This window comes from Gymnogyps californianus, chromosome 11 (assembly GCF_018139145.2).
Source record: "Gymnogyps californianus isolate 813 chromosome 11, ASM1813914v2, whole genome shotgun sequence".
NCBI lineage: Eukaryota > Metazoa > Chordata > Aves > Accipitriformes > Cathartidae > Gymnogyps > Gymnogyps californianus.
The window spans coordinates 4695347-4707835 of NC_059481.1; the positions used below are offsets into that span (position 1 = coordinate 4695347).

A 12489-nucleotide genomic window follows, 5' to 3' on the forward strand; every position below is an offset into this window, starting at 1 on the left:
TGGAGGAATAAAACCAAATGCATCATTAAATGTCAGGGTCCTTGCAACAGTGGAAAAGTAATTTTAAGACTGACTTACAAAGAAGACAAGCTTCTTCTATTTCTCTTTTTAATGGGCAGGTTTTTGAAACCACCTCTCTTGCAACACTGAGGATTCAGCACTACTACTAGAAATAACAGCACTACTACCAATCTATTTTGGATAAATGAAGTAAACAGCATAGGAAGTAGTTTATGCTTTAATAGCTTAAAATTTGCTAAGCCCACACACCTTAAAGGTAAACTGCTGAGAGATTACTTCCCATACGTGAAGCTGACATTCAAAACAGACGTTTAATTCGTGATCCTCAGGATTACCACAAATTAACAATACACCTTTTTGCATACAGCAGTTCTACAATATGCTTTCAACAGCAATTTTAGAGAACAAATTCTATACTTCGGGGAGGGTCCCTTATATGGATTAGCACAATCATTTCCTTTCTATACACTTTCCATTTTTAGCACCTCTTGCTACCTCCAAGGCCGGGTGTTTTCCGGCCTCCTTTGCTGCTAAAATGTCAGCAAGCCAGTGAATGTATGCACTGCTCTGGGGAACGCTTATATTTAGTGCTGGCCATTTCGGTAGGTTACAGAACTTCATGCTATGTTTAAAAGCACTGACTGGATTTGAAGCATTACAGGACAAGAAAAATTAAGAAAAATTAAGAAAATCCAAGTTTCCTTAGTTGTGCTAACACCTTATATGAGTAAACTAAGAACTCAAGTTTTACTGTCTTGATAAAAGGCTTTTTTACCTTCTTTAATTTCCACTGACTGTAGAATGTAAAGTAACAGTCCTAAGCAATCTCATTTTCAGATGCTCACACGCTAGCACTGTAAGTCTGTTTTTTAAATAGAACCACCATCACAAAAAGAAAGACTAAAAAAGAATTTTTTTAAAGTCATTGGCACTTAGTTATTTTTACATCAGCGGGGGGGTGGGGTGGGGGGAACACGGACAAACAGACAACAGACACACATTAGCACAACTATGTTCTTTTAAGAGATAACAAGGAGGCTAATGGGTCAGAAATCTGACCTGCAAGTTGCGTCTGGGATTAAATGAACACGGGAAACATATTATGCAAATAATAAACAGGGCAGCCTTTCTTCTTCTGTGCTAACCGACTGTCTGTGCACTAGCACAAAGAAAACAAATTTACAAGAGTCCTCTTTCAGGAAACATACTTCTGAAAGCAGGCTTCTTACACATATCATTTTACTTCTTGTGCACAGAAAAACCACCACCAACACAGCAGGAGAAAGCATCATATGATAGCTTGAAGAGAAAAAAAGATTTGTACTTCTTGTAAACTCTTTGTGCTTAGTACTTTAGAACTAACTGAAAGGCTGACTACCTCCAAAAAGTGGAATTCAAGAGTCTGTTTCTCTCAGTGCTTAGGGTCTCAAACATAACTCAGTCTGAAGATTTAGTATTGCATCTACTGTCTCAAAAGTGACCAAAGAACCAGGAAGAGAGTCATACTCTCGTAATAAATAAGAGGTTAACATTCTCTCAACTTTTCCACTGTAAAGACTGAACAGGCGAATAGGAGGACATAAAAGATGAAAACCCTCTGGAAAACAAATCTCTAGCTGCCCCATATTTAACGATACCTCAAGCATGCCTCTATTTTTCAAAACATTACCAAATTCATAAATACAATAAAAATCTTATCTCAGATTAAAAAAATAAAAATTAACCACTGTCCCACCAGAACGGAAACATTTTCCTTTCAAAGCTAGGCTGAAAGCTTGTGATCACGTAAAAGAAAACATACACACCTGGACTTCCATGCTGAAATGCAATTACAAGAGACTGCTCAATCTGGTTTTGGTTTACAGCAAGGCTGCATGTGAACTAGAAGCAAAATTCAATCAACCATGGTAGCTTCAACAGTCACATAGTATTTCTTCCCCTTGGACTGACAAGAATAGCTAAGGCAAACCCTGGGCTGTGCTCTCATGACTGCATGAAAGTTTATGAGATTGGCCAAAGAAAAGCAAAGGATTAAACGCCTTCTGCTTAGAAAAGAGCCCATACAGGCCTGTTTACTTCTACTATCATGCAAGCTAAGGAACACAGTAAATTGGGATCCATAGAATAAAAATGGAACAAGAGTATTCTACTCAACTCTTATGCAGTAAACAAAATTGCAAGTAAAAATATAAAAGCCAGCACTGCATCAAAATATATCCATTACTTTTACAGTAGAAGTAAAATTAAATTCAGTCTTAGGATGGTATTTTCTTGACCTTCAAATTATTGAGGTTACCGACATTGCTAGCATAAACTATTAATCTTTAAATAAAAGTTCACTTAAAAGAAACATCATTGCATAAATATAGTACTGTCTACTGGATTCATGTCTACACTGAAGAAGCTAACAAATAACATTTCAAAATTCAATCTCCACAGTAGCTAGTTATGACTTGAATTCACCCAACTATCTGCTTAAACTGGCAAGCACCATTTGATAGCAGCCCCTACAGTACTGTCTGAAATAAAAGGGCAGAAGTTGGTCTGAATGCTTTCTGCTTCATCTTTACACATCTAAGCTCATTTCCACTGAAAAAATTGGGTGCAATAACAAATCCAGTTATCTTTTCCTGATTATCAGGTGGGAAAAAACGGAAATATCCTAAATGAAAGTAAAGATACACTGCTTTTGAACCTTGTTCAGTTTCACATTAGCACAGGAGAGTTACAATTTGCTAATGAATTATACACAACAGGAACTCCCCAAGGCAAAGCTCTCTACAATTTGTTCCAGTTTATCCATAGATGACTCAGTCTTTTACTTCGATTACAGCAGAAGAGATATCACATGCTAAACTGCTTCTCATCTGTCCTACCACAAATACGCTGTGTAACACCAGTGAGCTTCCTAAGTGCGTGCCTACCTGCTCCTCACAAGCATAGTTTGTTTCAGTAATAGATCCCATAGTCCTCACTTTGGCTGTCATCATTTTGCAATGCCCATATTGGGTTTGGGATAAGGTCAGCAGGGTGCTCCGACTTGCTAGTATAACTCATCAAGCCTCAGCAAGTTGGGCATGCTATTTGTTAGAGTAAATGGAGATGTAATCAAGACTTCAAATACCCTGCTAGACTAGAAGACAGGTCATACTTCAAACAAAACAAAAAGCCACAATGTAGAACTCAGTTGTTAACAGCATTAATCAGGAAAGTGGAATTAGCTTCTCACAGCTGTTCCAATGCTGGTAACCTGTGCATATGTATCACTTAGAAAAATTTTATGTTTTCTAATGTTTTCACATAGGAGAAGATAAAAATGCTGGTCATTTACATAAAATGTAAATAGAAGCAAAATCCCCATACATCACGAAGCTACTCAAACCTTTCTTCTATGCTTAACATCCGTACAGCTGCACACACCATCTTGAACAACTTTTGAGTTGCTCCAAACAAAATTTCTTCAGGTGAGACCACTTAACTGTGATTTTACTTGCAGGGGATAAAAATATTTGTTACACAAGTATTCCTCATAAAACTGGATACCCAAACTTCAGCAAACAGATTTTTCCCTGATGAAGTACACAAAAGATACCCAATTATTTGAACAATATCCCATCAGTGGAGCTATATACTCAGTAATTTTACAAGACCATAACACCGATGTCCCTGAGATTTGCACTGTTCAAATCCCGCACTGCCACACCGCACAAGTAACAACATACATGGGAAACCATGAAGCTAACAGAAAACGGGGAAGCAGCTATCGACAGTTTTGCTTAGGGGTGAAGAGGATGGAAGATGCTGAATGCACAAAAGCATTGCTTTCAAAAGACTTCCAGTCTTTGCTCTCTGAGGAACAAGGAAGATAGGGAACCTGACATTACCAGTATAACTATTAAATCTCCCTGAACAGTGTTCCTATCTCACTCTAAGAAACTGATAGAATAAATCAGCCCAGGCCACTCTTCTGTTAAAAGAATGACTTCTGTAATTCTGCTACTTAATTTTGCCAGAAAATTCATGCTGCTTCCCAACAGGATCCGTCACTTTCCCAAACTCATACAGGTTGCACCAAATCTCCAAAAGAAAGAAGCCTTTCTTTCAGAGTGAAGAAAAAAAATGAATATTGGAAAAAAACCCAAACAAAAGACACACATACACCCCTCAAGTTCACATCTCTGGGGGAGGGACTATAGCGTATTACTTTACTTTCTGATATTCTGACAAATAAAGGATATGTGAAAGGCTCACCAATTTCGTGGAAGGAGTAACTACAACCAAACAGCAGCTTTTGCAATTAAAAGATTAGGTTCTCAACATACCCCAAAGCAAACAGAAGCAACTCCAAACCACATAAATAGCATTTTTTTCAAAAAGTTTCCGCTAAGTCGCAGGAGTTTAGCCGCAACCAGTGCTACAATACACATGCAGAAGCAAAGGGTTATTTCATAACTGTTTCTAAACAGCCAGGTCTGGAAATCAAAAGGTGAAGAGCTCAAAAATGTGTGTATAATGCTTCACAAGAGTCTAAAGTTTTCACCTTCTAGCATGTAAAAAGTTGTCAAATTACAGTATTTAAACCCTTACCAGTATGTACTGTAACTACTGCAATCCATACACACAGTATGCTGAACTTTCTCTTGTTTTTCTGTTTTCTTATGATTGGTCATAGGAATCTGTGCATCTTCATAATGCTTTTTTGCATGGCCATTCACATATCTAAAATAAATGAAAAACAAAAAGTCTTATACTTTTAAACAGTTACTTAACCAACATTCATTGAAAATAAGAAGAAAAAAGGCAGCCTAATAAGCATCCAACATTTATACAGGCATTAAAATAGGCAATTCACCTGTGTGAAAACATTGGTTAAATTTTCTAACTTTTTACCCCTTTACTCTCCCACATTGTCCAAATTAATCTCTCCATCTCCTTCATAGTATCCACAAACTGGCATCCTTGTACAAAACCTCAGTATCTTGGCCCTTAACAGACCAATAAAACTTCACAACTGAGAAAATCATTAGCTCCCTTTTCCATACCTGTAATGTGGTTAGTTCTCCATATTGGTTTCCCATATACTTTCCTTACAGCTCTACTTTTTTCTCCACCCAACACTCATCACGTTTGTGATTACTTTGTGTGCTGACCCCCATATGAAAGCACATCTGTATTAAGCTTTCCCATTCTGCAGCACAATTTAATATTAGAGCATTTTACGTTTTATAAAGTTTATGAATTTGAAAGGCTCTAGGGCTTGGGGTCATATAACTGAAAAAGAAATCTAAAATCCTACAGGTCTTTTGCTGACACAATGAGCACTTTCATGCTCAAAATTTGAGATCTAGAAAATTAGGCAGCTTTAATAAAAAAAGTGCGTCATTACAAATGCAAGAGCCCTAAGTATCAGCTGAAGATCTTTTAACACTTACAAGTGCACAGCCAGACCTCAGGTGAATTCCCTCCTCCCCCATTTCTTGCTTGTTGAACTCAGTCATGCTAACCAGGAGGAACTCTGCACATGCTCCACATGAAGGTCTTTGTATTCTACACTTGTTCTCACACGCAGGTGTAAACAGTTCTGCTAACGCAGCTGTTAAGGCACTGAAGCCACAGGGCTACCGACATTGCTGTGCTGGCAGAATCCTGCAGCAATTACGTCATAACCTGAATGAGACAGTTGTGCTTGCTGGAGTTGGTTTTCTGCCCAACAGCGCAAATGACAGGTTTATAAAGCTACGTTCCCACCAGAAATGCTCTGCTGCTATAACATGGTCAGTCACGTTCCCAATGCCTCTAACTTGGAGGACATACTTCAAATGAAGATCTCAAAACCTCTATTTCTCTTCCTTTGATTTCAAACATTATCTGAACAGAAGAATATGCTGTGTCCTTTCATAATCAAAAGTGCTCCCATTACAAGGTATACTACATTCTTCTCATTCAATTACTTTCCATTCTAAGGATGGAAGCAGTTTGGAAAATCAAAACAAACTGCATGAATAACTGACTCCATGTCTACTAACTGCACCCAAGAAAGGTCATACATGGACAGTAATAATATTTTTTAAAAATTAGTAATAAATAAAATATTCCAAAGTATTTATTTCACACCATCACATAACATGAAGTAGCTCCCTCCCTCTTAGGTCTCACCAAGTATAAATTTATAAAATAAATGAAAAAATAAAAAGAGAAAAAAAGGGACTTGTGCTAAAACTCTGAATAAGAAACATTATTAAAATTGTGGCACTTACTGCTATCCAGATCAAAGAAACAAAACCTGGAGTTTACTGAATCCACTTTAAAAGACAAAGTCACTGAGTTTAATGATGCTTTTCCAGAATAAAAGCACACCAGCACAGATGCTATCCTACAGATGAAACATGTTCACATCTCAGATACTGTCTAAATGTCAACACTAACTGCATTCTTATTAATACGTGCATCTCAAACATTTCTGTAGCAGCAAATTTTCTACAATTACCCTGACATATAAATAACAGCATTGACTGTAGCATTCCTCTACAAATTCTTTTTGTGTACTTCAAACAGAAGTACAGGCAAAAAACAGGTGTACTCTGAAGGAATTCTGATCGTAACTAGTCCTTACATGTTATGGCAATAACTTTCTTCCAAAACTACACTGCAGTACATTTAAGGTATTTTCTGTCTAAGCGGGACAGTTGCTGTTGTTCTCAAAATAAGCTGTGCCAACTTTGGATTTCTGAGCTTCCAAGAATTCTTATTGGTTTAATCTTATTACAATAGAAACATCTTTTACAGAATGGAACTTTACAATAATCCACTGAATTAGCAGTTCTCCAGGCAGTTGTTGAGCTGAGCAATCACATTCACCGTACACTTTTCTTTTGGGAAAAAAATGACGTTGAGTATCATCTCTGGACTCTCGTAAGGTAGCAAAGAACTGTGTTTAGTATAAACATACAATGTTAAATGAGATCATGAAAGGTTTATTTCAGGGAATTGTAAGGCATTCAGGAAAATTTTGAATGAACTGCCTCAGAGTCAAGCAACAAAGGAAAAAGATAAAGGTCTGATTAAAAGATTTGCACGCTAACACTTTGTACCCACCTTCCACAATGGACACTTGAGCACGTCAGACAGACCCACGGACTTTTATTTGACCGGCACACTATAAAAGATTTTTAAAAAAAAAAAAAAAGTGTCAAATGAATTGGCTCTGACATTACAGTTGTCTAACACATCCTGAGCGCTAGCAATAGCTCTGCTGACTCCACCTTAGCAGCACAGTTATATAAAATAGCCAGTCATGTTCATGAACCTATATTAGGGACCAAACTAACAGACTGAAGAGCTACTGACACTAAAGCACATTAACCTTCTTCTGGCTTGGGTTTTAGTTGCAGGCTACACATTTACCTGTTACTTTCCATGAAAAATTTAAATGTTTTTGTTTATGTTACATCCACATGAGGTCTACTTGATTTTGAAATACAATACGGAAATAAAGAAGCACAAGTAGCAAAAAAACTTGAAGTTTAAAAACCTTTCTTTTGGCTTTTCATAAGGCAGTCCACCAAACACAGGAAAAAAAGCCACAGCACTTCACTTCTGTTTCATAAAACTTGTTATACAAGAAGCCATTTTAAAGATACTGCAAGAAAGCCTGGCAATCTGGTAAGCAGCACACAGAACAAATTACTGTGCAATGCAAGATAATACACACCGTTTATACAACACGTATTCCTATGCTGCAGTGCTGGTAAAGGCTTTGTCCACAAAAATTTTACCCTTTCGGTCACACACAAGAAGCTGAAAGGTTAAAATGTAACACAGTGCTGTGCTTTGCAATCCATTCAAGACATCAGAAGATGTTATCTAAGTTTTTAGCTGTCTTCTAAGTCTAGAAAACTTAAATTAAATAAACACGGATGTTTTTAAGCTAAAGGGCTTAAAGGGAAAAAAAAGCAGATACTAGAAAATGATGAAACACCATCCCAGGGCAGAGTCATAGAAACGGGATATTCCAATTCCTACCCCAACCCAGCAGTGAAGTCTGCAAATTCAGGTTAGAAACAAAATCTCAATAAATAACTCATGCAGGCAGAACACAGTAAAAGAGACAAGCAGAGCAAAATTTCCATTAGTCAAGTCAAGAAAAAGTATATGCATTTTTATAAAAAATAGCAAATTTGGAACTACAACTAAATAGATATTGAACCCTCAAATTTTGACAGGTATTCCAATTTGGATCATGTCATTGAAGGAGGGATGCTGTGACATACAACGTTTAGATTTGAATGAAGTAAAATTGTTAACAACTATCCATTACCACAGAATTTAGAGAAATAGCATTACACTTTCAAATACCCAACTAATATGATGAGAAAAGAAAAATGAAATGCTAAATGCATTCCTGCAAGAACAGAAAACAACAATAAAGACAACTTCAATTGTCCCAAAAATACAAAAGGATATGATGCCACCTAATTCTTCTACATGCTATAAATAACTGCTTCTTGGAGTAGCCAGTCAAAAGAGTCAGAGAGGAAAAACAAGACATCAGAAACATGAAGGTCTGAAAGGCCAGGGGAAGAAAGGACAAAGAGAAGAGGATTAAACCCTAGTGTACATGTAAATTATTTATATTGTTATTTATTGCGGAAAAGCTTGAGAACAGCCTTCCCTGTGTGGAATCACACCTTAGAAAAAGGAACTGGGGAAACTGAAGCATGCACAGAAGCTGCTCCAAGGCAGGATCACCTGAGCAGGCTAATTCAGGACTTCTAGCAAAACTCAAAAATAGGTTCCCCAAGCTACAAACCATTGTACATATCAAACTGTTAAGGTCAAAGACTATCAGAGAAAACCAAGCTAACAAAAGTGAAAGAAGTTTCTTTATCAAATTAAGTGCTAATTAAAAAGAAAAAGCAAGGAGAAGGTCAATTTCTATTTGGGAAGGAAGTGACTAGCTTAGCTGTTTAGAAGAGCTAATATACTTTTCCACCATTAGATTGCACCTTTTTTATTTAAATGAGACGGAAAAATAAACTAGCTAACACTGCCTCTTAAATAATTGTTTTCTGGATTTGAATTCATTATTACAAATTGTTGTATTTCAATTCACAGGCCCAATCCAAAGACTGTTTAAATCTAAGAATTTTACTATGTTCACTGGAAAAAAAGCACATTCCATAGAAATATTATTTGAAGTAACTACTTTAAACTCGTTAGTCAAGACTCCAGAACTGTTTTCTTCAACTGCTGCAATTATTACTTTACTTGAGAAACACGTCTCAATTTTCTGGTTTTGGTTTTCCAAAAACAAATTTTCCTAATTCTAAAGTTGATGGGTTCCCACAACTGTGATGGTAATCTTGCAATAAATAGAGAATAGCCAGGTAGAGCTGTTTTGGCTCACATTTCAAGTCAGAAAAGTGGAAGAAATTTGTCTAATTTGACCAAAATGTTATCAAGAAAACCAACATTTGGCGCTGGCAAACAGAAGAGAAAGGGAAGACCTTAAATAGCCATCATCAGTTAAAAACGGGCTAAATGGACCACCAGTCTAACCTGATACAATTTTATTTTCCTGAATTACACAAACTGAAAGGTAAAAAATGAACCAGAAGGAAACAGAAGCCAAAACAATTCATGCACTTAAACACAAGTGCTGCATGAACAAACCACTACCCTACACTTTCCTTGCCAGGAACACCAAAGAGTCTTCCTAGCGTTAAAATCCCAGCAGAAGTTTCCCACTTTGAAACAACATTTTTGCTTTCACTATGTTATCATCTGTGCACCGAACTGGTTCTCAACCAGTAGGTCAAAACATTACGATGCAAACTATTATTCTTACTTTCCACCATGTACCAATTACAATTTCACATTCAGGTATTTTAAATACCTGCACTGCTTGCTTGTCAAGTGTTAAATTATACTGAAGTAGTGCTCATTCTGCAGGCTTCACACCAGGTTTAAGTGTTCTGCACAAAGCCAGCAAACAAGTCCACCAACTCCGCACAATGCCAAAAACCCAGTGTGCACTAAAATTTTCCATCTTTCATACGAAGGAATAGGAAAAGATGGCTCATTTGTTTGCTTTAACTTTTAGGAAGAACTTTACTCCAATTGCATCACATTAGAAATGTGTAGTTTATCTTCTGCACAAACATCTCCTCCCACAAAGAACTCAAATAACATGGAAGTGACTCCCACTACGATTAAACACAGAAGCCAGTATTAAATTTCTGACCTACAGTTGCTCTGTTCCGAGAGGATTACACAACCGATTTTTTTAAAGGCTGCTGAAGATTGCATTCTGTATTTCTCTTCGGTTGGCTCAGTAGATACCTGCATTACAGCTTGGCTCTCCAGGTATTCCTCAATTCAGATCTTGAAGCAGTTATTGCCTGTTACTTACTATTAATAAATTAAATTAGGCTGGGAGCTTCAGGCATTAGTCAGGACTCTAACAAGACAGGCACCATGGAATGCACAGCAAAAGCACAAGTCACTGCCCTGAACTGCTTATAACCTAAATTAAAGGTAGACAGTTTGGCTTCATCTGTACAGAAAGTGCATGTTATTCCTTTCAGATGTGGTACTGACACGAGGGCACTAGGCTTAAAAGTAGACCAGAAACAAGAGACACAGATCCATAGCAAATCCCTTCTCGATTCAAAGCACATTACATAGCCCTGGAACCTGGCCCTTAAAACAGACTTGGGTGTTCAGGACTTTCAGGTCAGACAGTTACACCAAATCGTGAGGAAAGACTCTCAAACCCATTTGTACAGGTATGTGTGTCTTCCTTCAATAATCAGTATTCCAGTTTGGATTTGGGGTTGATATTTTTTTAGTGCTATTTGAAAAAAGAGGAGGAGGGGTGCACTACATTAGCATCCCCTACTTTGGAATAAAGTTATGTACAACAAACATCTTAATCACATTAAAAAAACCTTAATTATCTGTATTTGTTACACCTTATTTAGTGGTATACAGGCTAAGGAACACTGACTGCTTTCTCAGCTTGAACTAAAGGGGCCACTGCAACAATTACCAACTCTCTCACTTTGCTGTATTTTTAGAATAGCTTCAAGTGGTTAGGCAAAGATGATACTAACACGTCAAAAGAAAAGGGAAAGCAAATCTGCAATGCCACAATGTTGTCTGAAGCAGTAAGTCATTTGCCATTTTAAATCAATATCAGCTTATCAGAAGCTTAGAAACATAATTTTTCATCGTGTAATAGGAAGGGGAAATACTATCTTTTACAGAATGATTTCTCTAAGTGAAATCTGAATACTCATCTGTTATACAGCCTACAAAGCCCTCTGTAAATGAAGAGGAGTATCAATCCATCCCCAAGAGAGCAAACAATCAAACACCACTACATACAGACTCATACATAACTATGGGAACTTTCAGGGACATCCCTCCAGCTTCCACTTTCTGTAAATCATCCTGATAATGTTCATCGAGTTATGCCAAGTAGAATGAGTAAGATACAGCTAATCAGTTTGGCACTCTCATCACAGGGCCCCCACCCCATCTTACCCCCAGGATCACTCAAATATGTATTTCTGAATCTTGACTTTCTTTTCTTATTGAAAACTGACTCCAAGTGCAGTCTCATGAAGCATGAACGCTCCTGGCAAACACTGTATTCCTCACAGAACAAAGCTGCAGATTTCCACTGCAGGAAAGTTACAACTATGTAAAAGTATACAAACAACCTGTGAAACTAATAGCTTTGTTTAAATAGCACACTGCATAATTTAGAAACTGGCAAAAGAAAAAAGAAGCAGGAAGAGGAGGAGACAAACAGGAAGCAGTTTCTGTAAGGCAGCCAAGTTAAGAAACCTGCAAGATAGAGTGTCCACCAGAGATCTGGCAGTAGCGCAGCCATGTGATCAATGCAAACTGGCAACTTTGCCAGTCACAGGAGCACAAGTGACCCGAGGCCATAGCTACTACAGAACTGTGCTTACATCCAAGTTTTAAAATAGTCCTTTATTACATCACTAAAGAAAAGGCCACAAAATATCAGCACAATAAGAGCAATACTTTGGTCCTTCTGTTAAGAGCACGTTGAATAGAAACAAGATTAGGGTCATTAAACTATTTCCAACAGTCTCCACAGCCTTTACAAAATGGCCTGGACTTTGTTCTCAAAAGGAGCTGTACCAACACTACTATCTTACTTGTATAACTATATGGTTAAACTACAATAACATAATGACCTGCACAAAACCATCGTTGGACTAAGTGACCTTTTTTCACTTCAGTTCATGTTGACATAGTAAGTCAGCTATACTGATACAAGCTAAAATGAAAAAGGCCACTGTTACTCCACTCAGCATCTGCACAAGGAACAATATTTACATCGTTGTGGCTGCACTGGTATACTGATACTGTGCTGAGCAAATTGTCCCACAAACACAAGCACTTGGTGACAAACACATATATATGCTACAT

At 37.4% G+C, this 12489-nt stretch overlaps 1 protein-coding gene across 3 annotated transcripts in view; it reads right to left on the reverse strand.

Annotated features, from left to right (window-relative positions):
• Positions 1 to 12489, reverse strand: part of USP3 (ubiquitin specific peptidase 3) — a 57136-nt gene that overhangs the window by 21588 nt on the left and 23059 nt on the right. For 2 of the 3 annotated variants that reach the window (XM_050903335.1, XM_050903334.1), the window contains exons 2-3: positions 7117 to 7177; positions 4609 to 4740 (exon numbers count right to left, since the gene is read on the reverse strand). In XM_050903335.1, coding sequence (XP_050759292.1) covers positions 4609 to 4740; positions 7117 to 7177 — 193 coding nt within the window. The remainder of the gene's footprint in view (positions 1 to 4608; positions 4741 to 7116; positions 7178 to 12489) is intronic. The other variant, XM_050903336.1, reaches the window with a different exon arrangement.